The 19,333-nt window shown below is 37.3% G+C and overlaps 1 protein-coding gene across 1 annotated transcript; it reads left to right on the forward strand.

Moving 5' to 3' along the window:
• Positions 1-11,780: 11,780 nt before the first annotated feature.
• On the forward strand, positions 11,781-12,953 carry LOC145820888 (L10-interacting MYB domain-containing protein-like). Its single transcript, XM_082917571.1, has 2 exons — positions 11,781-12,191; positions 12,324-12,953. The coding sequence occupies exons 1-2, from the start codon at positions 11,781-11,783 to the stop codon at positions 12,951-12,953; spliced, it is 1,041 nt and encodes a 346-aa protein (XP_082773697.1).
• Positions 12,954-19,333: the final 6,380 nt, after the last annotated feature.

Consider the following 19,333-nt stretch of genomic DNA (forward strand, 5'->3'; position numbering starts at 1 on the left):
AAATTCTGCCGCAAAAGCCTTCACCATCTTCCCATCAAACACAGTTCCATTATCAACTGTTATGGTTTGCGGGATTCCAAATCTATGGATCAAATCTTTAATAAAACCAATAACCTCTGTTTGGTCTACAGCCTTGTATGGCTTAGCTTCGACCCATTTAGTGAAGTAGTCAGTAGCCACTAGAATGAAACAATGATGTTTCGAAGAAGGTGGGTGTATTTTTCCCATCATATCCATGGCCCACCCTCTGAATGGCCAAGGCTTTACTACTGCATGTAGGTCAGTTATGGGCACGTGCCTTATTGTGCCATGCTTTTGACATGCCTGACACCCCTTTGCATATTCTATGCAGTCTTTAAGAATGGTTGGCCAATAATAGGAATGCCTTCGAAGCAACCATCTCATTTTTACACCAGGTTGATGAGCACCACAGATGCCTTCATGAACCTCAGCCATGGCTGTTAATGCTTCTTTAGGGCCTAGACATTCCAACAATAAGCCATCTCCCCCCCTTTTGTAGAGAGCATTACCATATATCATATATTGCATAGACTGCAATTTAACTTTTCTACTGGCCTTCGAAGATGGACCAGCCAAGTACTGCATTATTGGATGCCTCCAATCTTGTTCTTGTAAGTCATTATGATTGACTTCCAAGATCACATTCCTTTTATTCAAAGGTTGAATTAATCTCTGATATGTTGTTTGGCTTATGTCCCTTTGGGTATTATCCCTTCTCTTGAAGTTCGAAGCCTTTTGAGCCACATCATTGGCTCTATTGTTCAAGAATCTTGGAACATGGGTTACATTTGCTATTTGAAACTGAGAAAGCAAATGTAATGCAACAACATAATATGGCAAGATACTTATGCTTTGACACTTGAAAATTCCTTTCACTTGGTTAATCACCAATTGAGAATCCCCAAATATGTCAACTGCATGTACTTGTAATCCAATAAGAATCTCTAGTCCCACAATTAAGGCTTCATATTCAGCCTGGTTATTGGAACAGGTAGCTTCATCCACTCTAAAACCATGGGTAGTTTCTGTCCCCTGTGGAGACTTGATTACAATACCAATTCCAATTAACCCATTTGCTTTCGACCCATCGAACCACATTTGCCATGGCTCAACACTGGTCATACCAAGTTCCATGATCTCCTGGTTCTCAGTTTGAGATGGATGGTCTGCCAAGAAATTGGCTAAAACCTGCCCTTTTACTGCCCTTTGAGGGACATATTCTAGATGAAATTCTGATAAGGCAAGTATCCATTTGCCAATTCTTCCCCTCAACATTGGTCTAGATAACATATATTTAACCAAATCTGTGGTTGCAATTACCAAGACAGTTGTAGGCAAAAGATAATATCTTAATTTTATTGCAGCAAAATACAAAGCAAGACACAGCTTTTCAACAGCTGAGTATTTACATTCACACGAACTTAAAAACCTACTAAGGTAATAAATAGCTTGCTCCTTGCCTTCTTCATTATCTTGGGCTAAGAAAGCTCCCAATGAATCCTCTGCTGCAGCTATGTATAACTTCAAGGGCTTGTTCCCCTTTGGTGGCATCAGCACTGGAGGTTTAGCCAAATAGGCCTTGATACCTTCGAAAGCAATCTGATGCTCTGCTGTCCACACAAATTCCTCTTCATCTTTCAGCCTTAACAAGGAAGAAAATATTTTAGTTTTCCCTGCAGTGTTAGAAATGAACCTTCGAAGAAAGTTAACCTGCCCAAGGAACCTTTGTAATTCTTTCTTACTTGATGGGGGTTTGGCTTCGATGATTGCTTTGGCTTTATTCTGATCAATCTGTATTCCTTTCTTGTGAACAACATAGCCCAAGAAATTTCCAGATGATACCCCAAAAGCACATTTAAGAGGATTGAGCTTTAACTTGAACTTCCTCATCCTTTCAAAAGCTGCTTCTAAGTGAAACAGGTGCTCTTTCATGGATTGGGATTTAACTACAATATCATCAATATAACATTCCAGATATCCTCCAATAAGATCATGAAAGATAGTGTTCATGGCTCTTTGGTATGTAGCTCCAGCATTCTTTAGACCAAATGGCATTTTAACCCACTCAAAGGTGCCAATATTCCCAGGACATCTGAACGCTGTCTTGTGGATATCTTCCTCTGCAATGCATATTTGGTTGTAGCCGGAATGCCCATCCATCATTGACAAGACTTGGTGACCTGCTGAACTATCTACCAGCAAGTCCACTATAGGCATAGGGTACTCATCTTTGGGAGTTGCTAGATTTAAATTTCTGAAATCGATACATACCCTCATTTTGCCATTCTTCTTGACTACAGGCACAATATTAGATAGCCACTCAACATACCTGGCTGTTCTAATAAAACCTGCCTTGAGGAGTCTAAGGATCTCTTCCTTGACCTTCTGAATTACTTCTGGACTCATCCTTCTTGGTCTCTGCTTATAGGGCCTGAAATTAGGCTTCATAGGGAGCCTATGTTCCACTAATGACCTGTCCAATCCTGGTAGTTCATTATAAGACCATGCAAAGCAATCTTTGTATTTCTTCAGAACAACCAAAAGCTGGTTTCTGTCCAGATCATTCAAACAAGCACTTACATAAGTGGGCTGTTGTACAGAACCTTCCCCTAGATTTACTTCTTCTAAAGGATCTTGTGCATGAGAACTCCCTCTAGTTTCTGCTGCCTTTGAAGTGATCTTCGAGCTTGGTTCTGCCCCTAAGTTCTTCAGTTCAATATCTCTGCCCTCCTCCTCATAGACAAAATCTGTCCACAAGGCTTCCTCTTCCTGTATTTCTTGGACTTTTGTTTCAATGTCCAAGGCACAGTACTTACCAAGAGTCAAGACTCTAGCCTGTTGCTGCTGCTGTTTGCAGCCAATTATCATGGCCTCTCTCTCTTGCTCCTGAACTTTCTGGACTATTGCTTTTATGTCCAATGCTGAAAACTTGATCAAAGCCAAGGACTTGGCTTCTGGTGATTCCTCTCTTTGCCTATAACCAGGCATCATTGTCATCTCTAAGGACAACCTCTTCACCAGCACTTTTTTGGACTAAGTGCTTCAGGTGTGTCACCTCTTCATCAGCCGTCACTTCGGCTGAATTGTCATCTTTCAACAGTATACTGAGAGGTGTCACTCCCTCAATATACAATTTAGCCTCCGCAAAGTCTGCACAGGCTATGAAGGGTTGAGGATCTGCGTCGATCTCCTCTGTCTCTCCATTGCCCAAGGCCATCATGATTTTCTGATGTAAAGAAGAAGGCACACACTTGTTAGTGTGGATCCAGTCCCTTCCAAGCAAAGCATTGTATTTAGCATTACTGTCGATTACGAAAAATGCTGTCATACAATCCCTGGTTCCCACACTTAAATTAATGGGTAGAATCCCCTGAGCCATTTGTTTATCTCCAGCAAATCCAGCAATGGTTGTGCTGGTTGGTATCAACCTGGGATTCTTTTTCCCTAGTTTCTTCAAAGAAGATTTCGGGAGAAGGTTCACTGCTGCCCCATTGTCTACTAGGACTCGGTTCAGCTGTACCCCATCAAAGAAAGCTTTGATGTACAAGGGCCTGACGTGCTGTGTCATCGAATCCGAGGGGTACTCAAATGGATATGATAGATTGATGCTTACCACCTCTTCACCCTCATATCCATCTTCCATCGGGATGACCATTTCGAAGTTATCTTGCACCATACTTGCTTGTGAATCTTCACTGGAGATCTGAACTGGGTCAGCTTCCTGCCCCTCTTGATTCTCATCTCCAGCTTGAAATTCTTGTGGCAATATGTGCACCATGTTTACTGATACTGGGGGAAACGAGCCAAACTGGATGGCTGGCTGTACTTGTTTCCCCTCTTGGTTACTTTGGTTGACTCCCTCAGAAACATCCTGCATGATGCATTCTGGTATTTCATCACTAACTGATCCCTTCGAAGGATTTTTTTCAACTGGCTCTTTAGTCAGAAACGTTTGCTCAGCCATGAAGGCTTCAAACATCTCTTCCTCCACAACTTCTTTCTTCTGACTCACGCTAATCTCTTCTTCAGTCTCACTATCTGTTTCCATCAGAGCTTTCTCCAACCCTACCAAACTGGCCTTTTCTCTGGTTTTCAGTTCAGAATGAACCTTGGCCAACTGTTCTCGGCTGCAAACCACTGTGCTCTGTGGAACTGGCTTTGGAGCATGGTCTGATTTTAGGTTCTTCCTCCCTTCCGTTTTGACTGATGAAGAATTTTCTCCACCTTCCTTCAGATCCTTTTGGTACTGGGTGTACCTGCGCTGAATTTTTCTCCTCTGTGATCTTGAGATGACTGGGATCATGTCGGGTTCCCTCGTCTTTGGGTGTTTAAGCAGTACCCAGTTGTTCGGAGCCACCATAGGAGGCTTGATCATCCTGCCTTGGTTTACAGTATCTCCATAAGCCCGTACCTCCCTAGGTTTGTTTTGCATTACAAACCAATCCGGGACCCCAGGTACCCATGAGCTTACTGATTCAGAAGCTGACCTGCCTTTTTCCACCTTCGAAGCCATCTTCGAAACTGGCCGTGAAGGTAAGTGCTTGGTTTTGTCCTCATGTTTTGAATCTGGTTCAGACCTTCGATAAGGGTGACCATTTTCTGACCTGCGTGAAACTGATCTAGGGAGCCAATCTCTGGCTTTGATTCCATGGACTGAACTCCTCTCCAGCTTTCTTTCAGAATGGCTACTCTGCATTCTATAATAGTTATGTGGTCTGGATTCATGCAAGAGTTCCTTGCCTTTGTCATGCATTCTGTTTACCACAGGCTCAACCACTGGTGGTCTCTGCCTATCACTAGCCGGATACGGCCTTTTGTTGTAAGCATTGGTTGATTTAGGACGTCTCTGAACATCCCTGTAGTATTGCTTCCCATCAGTTGGAAGCCCCTTCAACCACTTGTAACTGAGTCTGCACCTGGGGCACATTCTCTGCATCACTGCTGCTTCTAAAGAATCATCATCCAGTGACTCTTCATCAGAACATTCCATCTGGTGTGAGGAACCTTGTTCAATAACTGGTAGTCTTCTAGTATTCTTCTTGACGTTGGTTTGATTAGCAACATGCATCTGCACATTGACTTCCTCCAATTCTGTCAAGGACAAGTTCTGGAAATCTGATGTAATGACATTGGCTGCTGCCTCTCCAACTTCTGGAAAGGGATCACTGTCAATTCCCATGGCTTTTTCTGTTTTAGCTGAGAACTTCAAACTTCCTTTCCGAATCTGTTCTTGGATCCTGTCTCGAAAAACAATGCAGTTTTTAGTCGAGTGAGACCAAGAATTATGCCATTTACAGTATACTTTTCCTTTCAGTTCATCCGGAGATGGTAGTTTTACTCCTTTAGGCAACTTAAGGAAATTAGCCGCGAGCAAATGATCAAAGATGTCATCTGCTTTTGTTAAATCGAAAGAGTATTTTCTGTGAAAGTCTTTCTTTTTAAACTGCTGGTCTATAGTTGTATCCTTACGAATTAATGCTTCACAGATTACAGGTTCTTTGCCTACAATCTCTGCTGCATCTATTTCATAATTAGGATCTCTATAATATGTCTTATATGATGCATTATTTCGATCTTGTTCCTCTTCTAATAATGTTTCATATCGAGACACCTTATAGGTCAGTTCGACCAAATCTCTGAATTCAGTTGAATCAAACTTCTTTCGAAGCCTGAATTCTAAACCATTTTGAGCCAATCTGACGAATTCTGGCTCTGGCAGGATGACTCTACATTTATTTCGAGCCCTTTTAAATCTGGCAATAAACTGAGTAGCCTTTTCTTCAGGCCTTTGACTCAACCTAGCCAAATCTGCCATAGATACTTCTGGTTCTGATTGGAAGAATTGGGCATGAAATGCCTCTTCCATTTGTTGCCAATTTTGAATGGAGCCAGGTGTAAGGTTGATGTACCATACAAATGCTCCTCCCGTTAGGGAATTTGGAAATAATCTCAATTTCATATAATCATGGTTAGTGAATTCACCGCATTGAGCAGCAAATCTAGCAATATGTTCTATCGTTGATTGATTTCCAGTCCCATAAAAAAGGGTAAAATCTGGTATCCTGAATCCCCTTGGGTATTCATGTACCCTATCTACCCATTCTGGGTATGGTTTTCTGTATATAGGAGTCTGGACCCCCCGAGCCATTGGTCCACATATCTCCCTAACAATATCAACAATCTGGTCTCTAGGGACCATATTTTGTGCCTGCTGAACCACTACTGGAGGAGCAAACACAGGATTTGGTGGATAAACTTGTGCTTGTGGTCCTCTTGGTCCATAAGGTGGTAAATTTGGGGCTGGTTGTCCTTGCGGTGCAGGTTGCTGTTGAGGGTATGGGTAACCTCTTTGAGCATGACCTGCGAAAGGACCTGCAACAGGTGCTGGGACAGGTGTCGTGTCTCTACCATTTGTAGGAAAACCCTCCAACCCCCCGGGTGTAAATTCGAATAAGGGATTGGTGTACCCTCTTGTGCCAGGTATGGCTTCGAACATAGGATTTGTAACCATTCTTACACCAATTTCTTGTACTTGGCCAGATCCACCAACTTGTGTGGCTTCATTATTAAGTGCTGAGGTATTTTGGCCTGCTATAGGCCTTGAAATGGGTTCATACCAAGACTGAGGTGATGGTCTTTCAAAGTTTTGGGTACTAGTTTGACCATTAACTTGCATAGGCTGTTTTTCTCTAGCCAATCTTTGTTGGGGGACATTTACAACTTCCTCCGTTTGTCTTGTGTTTGTTGGTTGGTGGTTATTCATTCGATCCAAAAAGGATGTTGCCCACCTTTCCATTGTGTTCATTAGTTGTTGTCCCATGGCATTCACTAAACCATCCCATGGATTTGTTGGCATAGTGGACGGTCCAATTCCTTGGTTTTGTCCAATAATATGAACATATGGTTCTTGTCCAGAAGTACTGGTCTGCTCGACCATGGGTTCTGACAATATAGGAGTTTCCACAGGATGTGTTACCACATTATCCTCTGGATTTGGTATTTCTACCTCTCCTTCCACGCCTTCTTCGAAGCGTTCATTTTCTCCTTGTCGTCTTCTTCTAGCCATTTTTAATTAAGTCCCACTGGGCGTGCCAAAAATATATGTTGGCTTTTTGGCTTTTCGAAGGGTATTTTTGTGAATGTGAGCGTGCCAGCAAGGATCAATCAGTCCTTACAGAAATTATAATTGCCAACCAATTATCAGACGATTGTGTTTTAGTTCTTTTCAGCCTCAATGAAGAGGACTTTTACTGGTGGCTTGACTTAGGAGAAATTAAGAGAAATAACAGTAATATGAAGAACAATTGAAGTATTTCATAAAAATGAACACTTACAACGGTCCGAACTCAGCCTCGGAGAGGTTTACAACAGCAATCTACTTGAATCTACTTGAAGCTACTCCTATGAATCGAAGTGCAGTGCGAGTATTTAAAGTGCAGGTATTTAAAGAACAGGTATTTAAGGACTGGAAATATAAATGACTGGAAAGAAAATATATGAAGTAAATGACTGGTTTGTATGGTCTGAGTCCGTCCCTCTTTCTGGGGGCTACCCTGCTATTTATACTCGTCAGTGATGACCTTCGAACTGCACTTCGAACTGTCGAACTGCTCCTCCATGATCGCTGGTCATGCTTCCTTACAAGTAGCTCCATTACGCCATTACTGGCAGTTGAGCTTCCCTCTTGTACTTAGATTTGAATATGAGTAACCGTTTGAAGACACGTCATCTTGCATCCCGTTTATTTGATCTAGTGTTACTCGGATCATGTGAGGACCAATGTTTATTGTCACGTGTACGATCAGGATTAAAGGCTTGAATAACCTTCCTTTATTACCCTTACTATGCCACGTGTCGAACTGTAACTGGCTTTTACAAAATATGTAGCCAACAAAACCCTAAGTGAATAACTTTGTGATATTAATGTTACACCTAATGTTTACTTTTTGTTTGTTGCATGGTTATGTTCTAAATATTGTCGATTAGTAATCTATCTAATGTAAATATTTTCTATAATGTAACTAGTATCTTATTTATTTAAAAAAATTTCATATTAATTCTCATTTTCTTAAAAATATCCCTTGTGTCAGGCGCAGCCAATCACGTTTAGGCCTTATTTGAGAACATGTTTTTTTAGTAATTTTTTGACTTTTTGGTTAAAATGTGATGTAAAAAAAACTAATATGTTTGGGATGACTTTTTGACTTTTTACGAAAAGATGTACAAAAAGTAGAGAGAAAAGGGAATTTTTGACTTTTTGGTATGAGTTGTTGGCTTTTTAATTTTTTTAGTAACTTTTTGACTTTTTGACTAAAAAAGTCATTTGCCAAACAAGGCGTTAGACTTTCATCCTTAGTCTCACAGCATCACTTTTTCTCTTACAACTATCACATTCAAATAAAAAAAAGGTTAAAAATTCTTTCCAAACGAAATTAGTTTAGTCAGGATAAATTAGTTAGAAAGCCAAACTGAATTAGCCCTTCCCAGGCAGAGCCATAGTGGCAAAAATTATACTATGCGTTGAAAAGGTAACAAATAATAATGATTAAGAAAAATAAAATTGTTTTTGTGTAAGTTAAGACACTACAACAAAGAACACATTCGGCGATTAATTTTGCCGACTAAACTAAATTTAGTCACCAAAGGTATACCAATTAGCTACTAAAAATTTGTTGGTCGCCAATGATAGACATTTAGCTACCAAACAATATGTAGGGACAGACGGTACGTAAGTAGGACACGTACGTTGGGAGTTAGGGTTGAAAATGTCATAAACTTAGTCGAAAAAAGGGATTCGGGAGGCGAAAATAGAAAACATCCCTCGAGCCACTGTTTTTTCGTAACGGGAAGCTTCCCGGTGATACATGTGACATGTAGGGATAGACGGTACGTAAGCGTCTGTTTGGGAAGGAGAAGCGGGGCTAAAATAGCCACGTCGCGACAAGATTGGCTATTTCAGCCACGTCCCGACAAAATGGCCTTCACGGGTATCCAACAAACCCTTACGCCTGTAAATTGACTCAAATGCCCCGAAGACATTCATCTGAATCTGTATTCATCAAATAGGCGTCTTGCGCAGCACATACCCTATCGAGTCGACAAAGACGAAGAGAAGAACCACAGCTGACCAGGAACCCCCGCAGAGATAATCGCCACCGGAGTACCCATCCGCGGCGGCGAACACGAACCAAGCCTCTCAAACTCAAACCGATCTGATTCAGGTAATGCTTTATGGCCTATTGATTGATCTTTTTCTTCTTCCGATCTGCGTTGTGTGGGTTTATAACGGCATCGGTTCATGACCGATCTGTTCATTTCCGGTCGTGAATGGGTTGATTACGCTTACATTACACACATTTGGGGCACCGATCTGTCTCTGTCACAAATTTGGGTTGCGGATCTGTTCTTATGTTCAAACTCTGTTCGATTATCACAAATTTGGGACTGATTTGTATACATACACATATATATATATATGTATATATATACGTATATATGTATATAAAACATGTATGTTCTTATTCAAATATCTGTTCTTAGTTATGAACACATGATCTGTTGATCACAAACCGTTGTTAATATCCACCTTTCATTGCAAATCTGTTCTTATCAGATATGTTCATAACTCTGTTCTTATAAAATATAAATGTTCTTATTGCTCAATTACCAGGTCTTGCATAACTCTGTTCTGTTCGGTTATCACAAAGTTGGGCCAGATTTGTTTTATTTTTTTTTTGTTCATACTCTGAATTGGTGCTAATAGAAATGCTCAATTCCCATTTTTATGGTTACATATGAATTACATATATTAACAACAAATTACAAAATATATAAAACTTATAGTTCAAATAAATTACAAAAATTAGGTTTCTTAACCAACATATTTAAAATATATCTGAAATATATCTGGAAAACTATATTATTAAACATACATGACAAAATTTAATTGTGAAATATATCTGAAAAACTATATTATTGAAAATTTAGGTACACATATATGACACAATTTAATTATGAAAAACTATATTATTAAACATATATGACAAAATTTAATTATTAAAAATACAAAGTACAAATATATTCAAAAATATTTTTAAAATATCATATAAAATATATATAAAATATATTACAAAATAAATGAATATTCAAAAATATTTTGTAACGATCATATAAAATATATTTAAAATATATTAGAAAATAGATTTATTAATTTCAATTTTTTATTTACTCAATACGAATTGCTCAATTCTCATTTATGCACAATATATTAATTACATAAAAAATATTTCAAACTAAGTTTGGGAAGGAAGGTAGATATATATTATCCATATGTATTAACAACAAATTTTATCGAAAATATATTACAATTATATTACAAATATAATTACAAAATATGGTTTACTAAGAAATATATTACAAACATATTAAAAATATATTAACATAAATATGACAATTTTTTATTTCAAAAGTAAAGAGCGTGCAAATTGCATTAAACATATATGACAACATTTAATTATTAAACAATATAGTACAAATATGCAGGCAAATATTTTTAAAGTATCATACGAAATATATTTTAAATATGTTACACAATAGATTTATTCATTTCAATATATTTTTTACTGAATACGAATTGCTCAATTCTCATTTCTGAACAATATATTAGTTGCACAAAAACCATTGTACAATTATCTTAAACAAATTTTCTTCAAAAATATGTTCAACATATGTCAGTAAAATTTTCAGTAAACATATATTAATTTAATAAATTATTACAAAATATATTAACCACATATTCACAAATCTAATAAAAAATAAATTTCAAAATATATGACCAATATACCTACATTCATGATGCACAATACTTTTACAAACAACGTAGTCAGTTCATGGAATAAAATATAAACTTACGTTTGTCTTTGTATGTGTTGATGTTGGTTCGTGTAAATTTATTTGCAATTTAAAGCGTACCATGGCGTCGTTCACCTCTACTGCAACTTCCAGTACATGGCCACGACAAATGTGTGCCTGTGGACATGGCCCCTGTATTGTTAAGATTTCCAGGTCCACAAAAAATCCAGGGCGTCCCTACTTTGTCTGTCCCCGCCCTGTGGTGAGTGACCCAATCTTTACCGATCATAACTGTATGAACATTACCAACCCATGAAACTAATAGTTCCGTAATCTCCACTCATCAGCCATGTGTCAGTTGGATTGGTTGGTGTGAAGAACCAAGGCGAGAGAACCAAGGCTATGCGTCTCCCAGAGATGAAATTGCCATGCAATTGCGGGCTGATGTCATAGACATTCAACAATCCTTGCGTGTCCTTAAGACCATTGTGTATGTGCTCTGCATTGTGGTTGTCATTTTGTTGTGCCGTATGTAGGCACCGGTACCATGTTTGGGGCTATGTACAAAGACGTTAGTATGTTGTCAGTATGTTGTTACTATGTATGAAGACGTTAGTATGTTGTCAGTATGTTGTCAGTATGTTGTTAGTATGTAGTTAGTACGTTCGTAGTATGTTGGTAGTATGTTCTCGCATATGGGAGCCATAATACTAACTATCATATTTTTTGTGGCAACTACTAACTTCCATGGAACCTGTTTACGTACGTTAGTAATTTCCAATGGGTATATGCAAATTTAACTTTAGCATCATATATGTCTGTTTGTTGTTAATAATGTGTCATGGCTTATGCGTGTGTATGTAACAACCAAATTTGTGATGGTAATCTTTTGTAACCGTACATTAGTAATGGCTTCCACACGTACTTCGCCTCGTAACCACTCGAAAAGCAAAGGCGTTGTCAGTGACAAGTCAACCAGTCTTGAAGAGACACAAACTCAGCTAAGCCACAAGGCCTCATGGGACAGTAACTCAGTCCGAGTTTTCCTCCAGTTGATTGCAAATGAGATTAGTAAAGGAAATCGGCCATTCTTAGTCCTCAGCCAGGCAGGATACAAGTCGTTGTCAAGGAAATTTCAGAGAAAAATAGGAAAAAAACATGGACTTAAACAGTTGAAGAATAAGTACATGAGCTTGAAGAAAGAGTGGCAAGCGTGGACGAAGTTGATGGATTCAAGCAAGGGAGTGTCCGGGATAGGCTTTGACTATGACACCGGTTTGTTTCAGGCACCTGACGAGTGGTGGGACAAGATGGAATCAGTAAGTACATGTAGAAACAAGTTTTATATTTCTCATTTACCAGTACATTTTTTACTTCTTAATTCAACTTCAATAAAATTTATGAATATGAAATATAACGTCAACCTCTTTTACACATGTACATGTCTGCAGATCAACAAGGTGTGTGCGAAGTTCAGGAAGAAAACGTTGGAACACCGTGACTTGATGGAGACGGTTTTCATGGGGGCAGCAGCTACTGGGAAGCACCATTGGACCCCGGGAGAGAACATTCCTGAAGCTGCTACGGACTCATCTGATTCAGTGCGTAGTTTGGGAGCCCAGCCATTCGCTGATCCGATACCCACAGGAGTACAGGACGTGGATTCTGATTCTTCACTGGAGCATGTGTCGATTGAAAAGGCAAAACGGAGAAAGACGCCATCAACAAGTGTTTCAAAGTCGAAGAAGGCAACAAGTGGTGCGTCTATTATTGCGGAGAGCATGAACAGAATGACAGATGTGGTCCGTTCGAAGAATCAGCAGGTCACGGTCAGGCACCTGACAGGCAACGAAGCACTGTACACTATTTCCGAGTGCATGCATAAACTGAGCAGTATTCCGTCTCTGATTGGTACACCGTTATTCCACTTCGCCTCCACACTTATGGATAACGCTGATTACCGGGAGGTCATGATGTGCCAGCCTGATGACGACCACATCATTGGCTGGCTTACACAGAAGCAGCTCCAGTGTACTGCGTCGGGGCCATTTGCAAACCTGTTTGGGGGTAGGCGGATGTGATGCTACGGTCTTACGAGTGTTGCAGATGCATGTCTTTTTTCTTCCTTTTTAAAACTGAGACTTATGGTACTGTTTGTTATGTACTAAAACAGGATGGTGGTGTGTGCATGTTTTGCATTATGTCTTTTTTTTTTTTTTTCTTGCTAGCTACGGGCAGTGACAAGTTGTAGGTAAGTCCATGGGTTGACGGACCGGAAGCATGGTTGTGCTTCGTTTTTGGGAAATGAATGGGATGTTTACGGTTTAATATTTTGTGGCGCTACGTTTAAGACAGGGAAATACGTTTTCGATGCATGCTTCTGAATGCCTATATGTCGCAAGTTATTTTCTTAGTTTTGTGGTTGTTACAACCATGGCCCCCCTGTGAAGCATACGTTGAACAGCTTTTTTTTTTTTTTGCAAATCATATGATCATGCCTTCCAAAGGACATTGGTGACAGCATTGCGTTCATTACAAACAATGTCGACATTGTACAATTGCAAAATTCAATATAATTTAACTCAATGAATAACGTGCAAACTAATTGAAAGCCTGCCACTTTTGTAGGTTTTGCATCAACGAAAACGCGATGAATCCCTGGGATGGAAGCAACCATGATGAAATAATGGAAATGCTGAATCAAATGGCGGTCCAGCTGCAACAACAACAGAACTGCACATTTCTACAAGCATGCCACTTGGCGACAGAATGGTACCAAAAACACATGCATAAAACGCCATGTCGCACTTCTATACTAACCGGGAATACATGGATATGCGAACTATATGCGGGGCATATGGGTCGCTTTGAGGAAAATGTTTGCATGCCGAAGGAAGTGTTTGCCGCCTTGTGTGAGACATTAGTAAATGATTTTGGGTTACAAGTCCCGCAACGTCCACATGGGTTAGCTGTTGAAGAAAGCGTTGCGATGTTTATCCATGTCTTGAAAGGGAAGCAAAATCGGGAAATCCAGGAACGCTTCCAACATTCTGGGGAGACTGTGTCGAGGCACGTGCATAACGTATTAAATTCCATGAAAGAGTTCACTGTTGTCCATTGCCGGCCCACATACAGTCAGCATCGTATACATCCATACGTGAGGTCTAGACGGAAATACCTACCGTTCAAGGTACTTCAGCAAAACATGATTGACATATAAGTGAAGAAAATACATATGTTTTTTGTTATTAACTGCACGTGACAAATGTGAACCACTTGTTACAAAGTTACGACTGAAAACATATGATCCATGTTGACAGGACTGCATTGGCGCAATAGACGGAACACATGTCAGTGCATGGGTTACGGGGCCAGATGCGGCAACATATTTCGGTAGGAAATACTGTCACACACAAAATATAATGGCCGCTGTCGATTTTGACATGTGTTTCATATTCATTTCTTGCGGATGGGAAGGAAGTATGCATGATAGTCGCATATTCAACGAGATACTAACAAATGACAACGTCCCCTTCCCACATCCTGACGAAGGTAACACATGGCCATGTTATTAGATTTGTTAATAAATATTTATTTGCTGACAAAGCGTTATATGAAAATGACGCAGAATGTTGGTTTTGGTGTCATACATTGTCGTCATGTCTGCAGGCAAATATTATCTTGTCGATTCTGGCTATGCAAACCGGATTGGTTACTTAGCACCATTCAAAGGCCACCGTTACCACCAACAAGAATTCCGGCGTATTGCAAGAAACGCGATGGCAAACACGCCAAGGGAATTATTTAACAAAGTCCACTCGTCCTTACGCAGTGTCGTGGAACGCACTTTCGGTATATGGAAAAATCGATGGGGGTTTATTCGAGACATGCCTCGGTATGACTTTGCAAATGTGCAAGTTCAGTTAGTAGGTGCGTCAATGGCATTACATAATTATATACGGCGAAACACAGGTAACCCAACAAATGTTCAGCCAATCTGTGACGAGGAAGAGGCTATGACAATAGTAAATGCCATACCAGAAGTTGAACATGACGAGGATGGTTTAATGGTTGGAGATGAGGGCCCCCATATGGCATTGGTCCGCCTTCACATACGTGACAAATTATGTTACATGCGTAATAACGGAATGTTAGGAAATATATAGTACTCGAAATAATGTTCGTATGGTCGTCACGTAATGACACACGTGGAACAGACTGTATTCAAATATATTATTATGTATAATATGTATGAGTTGCCAGGGGAATGTAACCCCTTCCAGTTGCTGACGTGCCTAACTTAAAAAAACAACAATCCATACGAATTTTGCTTTTGGAAAAATAAAAAGAAGGTGAAACAAATAAAAACAAATTAAAAAGAAAACTAATACACAAATTGTAAAGTGCGACGTGAATTACAAATAAATGAAACACATAAATATATTAAAAAAAAGTTATTGTATACCAATTAAAAAAAACAAGACTTAGTTCAAAATAAAAATCGAAGACAAAAAAAAAACATAGTTAAAAAAAAAACATAGTTATAGTAAAAAAATAAAAATTTAAAAAGACAAAAACATAAATTCCCAAATAAAAACCGAAAAATTTAAGCACAATACCCCAAATCCAAACCGAAAATGAAAAAAAGTAACAGGAAAAAAAAATTAAGCATAATATGAAAAATCCAAGCGCAAAATAAAAAAATGTCAAACAAAAAAAAAAGTTAACGCAAAATCCGCCAAACTACAACAAAAAAAATTAAAAAGAAAAAATTTGGAGTTGCAAAATTCGGGAGATCGAAACACAACATACAAAAATTGTCAAAAAAAAAAACGTAAAGCAAAAAATGCCAAAGCGAAACCCCCCTCCAAAAAAACAAAACAACAAAAAAGGCAAAATCGAAACCCCAACATAACAAAATTAAAATAAAAAAGAAGAACCAAAATATGGCAAATTCAATTCCAAAAAAAAAAAAAAAAAAAAAAAATTAACAAATTAATCAAAAGTCGGCAGATCGACACCCAAAATGAAAAAAAAGAAAAAGAAAATAAACACAAAAAAAAAAAGACAAATCCAAACCCTAAAAAAAAAAATTAGCAAAATACGTGAAATCGAAAGATAACATAAAAAATTTTTTAAAAAAATTTAACAAAAAAATGCCAAATCCAAAAATAAATAAATAAATAAATTTAAACAAAAATCAAAAATTGGAAAAAAAAATACCAAAACAAAATAACAAAAAAATGCCAAATCCAAAAATAAATAAATAAATAAATTTAAACAAAAATCAAAAAATGGAAAAAAAAATACCAAAAGAAAAAAACCAAATTTTTGTTCCCAACAAAAAGCCAAATTTGTATAATAAAAAAAAAAAAAAAAAAAAAAAAAAAAAAACCGAAAATATGCTAAATCCAAACCCAAATAAAAAAATCAAAAAAATGGAAAAGGGCAATTTCGTCATTTAACAACATCACACCTCACCAAAAAGTCAAAAAAGCCAAAAAACCCTTCCCAAACCAGGCTTTTTAGCCCCAGGCTAAAATAGCCAAAAAAGCCAAAAAGCCAAAAAGCCAACCCACTTCCCAAACGGAGGCTAAGTAAGACAAGTACGTTGGGAGTTAGAGTTGAAAATGTCAGAGTTGTAGTCGAAAAAGGGGGTTCGGGGGCACCATTTTGCAATAACTAAATGTGACGAAAGATATATCCTGTTGACATAATCGGTTGGAAATTCGAATAATGGATTTGTAAAGTTCAGCTAAGGTTTAGGCGCAATTGTGTATTTGATCAGTTTAACTATCACCACTACAAAATGTGAAGGTTATCCTAGTTCATGGATGCTAAAATTTGTTGAAAGAAAGAATGTACAACAACAATTGAATACTAGACAGTTCATATAACATGGCCTCAAGATTTGGCTGATGGGAGGATTATTTCTCAGCAACAGATCAGGGAACTTAGGACTAAATAAGCTAAATATTGAAGATACTTATCAAAATTAGAAGGTGTTATGGAAGAATAGTTAAGCATAATTTTTTTCAGCTGTTGTCCCCATAAGCTTGTAAAGAACCCAAGGCATTACTCATTCACAAATAGAAGTATATCTACATCTATAAACCCACTAATTAGTTAAATAGAAATGAATAGTATTATGATTTCATTACATTGTTGACTTAGTTTCTTCTTTAAGGAAAGCGTTTCCAAATTTTCTATGATTATATCGAATAAATTAGAATCTTTTATGAAGAAAAAGTACACACAAATTTCCATCCATGGAGGTCACAAAAGCACTGTTTTAACGTAATGGGAAGCTTCATGCAGGTCACAAAAACATAAGCATAGTGAAAACACAATCTTCATGCTAACCAACACAATCTCCTTGCCTTTACAAATTGCTTAATTGAGGTTTCTTTATTGTAGGGCCAATATTGAGTTTTATGGATACCAGACAAACTCTAATGATGGGTCCTCTTACACTTTTATAACAAATAATTTTTGGATGAAATGGTAAGTACACCCATAATTTCTGTAATTTGGTAATACCTACACAGTTTACTTTCACATTTAACTACTAAAATTTACTTAGATAGATTTAGAGATTAAAAAGCTTAAACAAGAACTCATGATGGGTCGATGTTTGGATGTCTTTCATTAGTTAATAGCTATTACTCTCCTTGTCTTTTAATGTTTGAAATTATTACAATATATATATGTCATCCAGAAGTGCCTCAGATGCTTTTGGACATACAAATGTGGATATGTTTTTTTTTTAACAAGTACGGGAGAACATTGTTTTTATATCTCTATCCGTATATATAGTGGTTTGTACAAATTACTTTTTTGGTGTGGTAAATATTAGCTAAGTTGGCACGGTAGAAATTAACATAGCACGTGGTACAAAATAGTTTTGGGACAGTACAGAATATAATTTTTGTTGTGGTACAGAAGTTCTAGGTGTACAATTGATTAGGTTATTCCTGTATTATGTATGGAATTAAATTATTGACGTTGGATTAGACTTGGTTGTTATGAAATTTGTAATATATATATATATATAATTGGACGTTTAATATTAATTTTTTGGATGGTTGGAACTGAAATGTGTGCACGTTGTTGAATGCTTGATAACATATTTAGCGATGATGAATTATATTGTTTATACAGGGTACAAGTTGTATTAATAATGGATACATGTTGTTTAGAATTTTTTTTTTTTTAAAAAAAAAACACGTTTAAGTATTTGGCCCCCAAATATTTTGGTAGCCAAATACGTAATCAAATGTTTTGGTGACTAATAATTTAGTAGCAAAAACATAACCCAAAAAGTTTTTGCGACCAAATAATTAGTAGCTAAAACAATTGAAAATGAGAGAAAGAAACTATTGACCACTAAATTTTTTAGTCACGGAAAAAAAATGGTATCATTTGGCGACTAAAACGTTTGGTGGCAAAAAGTGAAGAAGTGAATGTTAAGAGGCTTTTGGCTACGAAACTTTTAATGGGCAAAAGTCACAATGACAAAAATTACTTAGTCGCTAAAAATATGTATTCTGTTGGTGACCAAAATGTTTGGTCTATAATAGTCATTCTCATTTTATGGTAGCACTTTTAGTGACTAACAATTTAGTCGCCGAAATCACGTTTTCCCGACTAAATAATGTTTCGTAGCCAAATGTGTGCTTTCGGTGACCAATTCTTTAGTAGCAAAAAAGTGACACCTTCCCCGACCACACGAACTTTAGTAGCCAAAAGTCTTATTCGGCGACTAAAGGTTTTAGTGGCGGAAACATAACATTTGCGGACTAAACAAATTTAGTAGCAAAATGTAGTCACTTTCAGCAACTAAACTTTGTTGAGCAGGGCGTAGGCGACGAGTTTGGCGACAAAATATTTTAGTCGCTAAATCGTTTCAGCGACCAAACATTGGACTTTTGGTGACTAATATTTTATTAGCCAAAAGTGACATTGCTTGTAGTGAGATGTAGAAATGAATTTACTCACCAAGGGATAGGTGTGATAAACGGTTAGTTTGAAAATTTTAATGAATTTAAAGATTTGTTAAATTTTTAAGCTGATGCCAAACACGTTATTTATTGAGTCGAGTTCCAATAATTTAATATTTTATATAATTCTAGACTTATTGTACCAAACAATTGACTGTTCAAATTTGATATTAGAACTTTAACGAATTCTAAAATATATTCAAGTTTGATAATTAACTAACTGAATTTAAACAAATTTTTAATAAGCCAAATACAAGTGGAGTTTGAACTATTTGATTCATTTATCCACCTCTATTAGTTGACGAAAATGTCCCAAACTTGATATTTGTTAATAACGATTTATATAGTATCATCATAAAAAATAAAAATAAAAATTATATTTTTAATTTATAGTTTTAATGTATAACTTCTAAACATATATATTTTATAAAGAAATAGATATATAAAATAAAAGTGATGAG

Source organism: Camellia sinensis, chromosome 3 (assembly GCF_055761805.1).
Source record: "Camellia sinensis isolate YWXY chromosome 3, ASM5576180v1, whole genome shotgun sequence".
Classification (NCBI taxonomy): Eukaryota; Viridiplantae; Streptophyta; class Magnoliopsida; order Ericales; family Theaceae; genus Camellia; species Camellia sinensis.

Excerpts from the sequence above, each read along its gene's own strand:
- LOC145820888 (XM_082917571.1), top strand. The coding sequence starts at position 11,781 with ATGGCTTCCACACGTACTTCGCCTCGTAACCACTCGAAAAGCAAAGGC. Across the intron at positions 12,192-12,323 it reads GGTGGGACAAGATGGAATCA|ATCAACAAGGTGTGTGCGAA; the intron begins GTAAGTACATGT and ends ACATGTCTGCAG.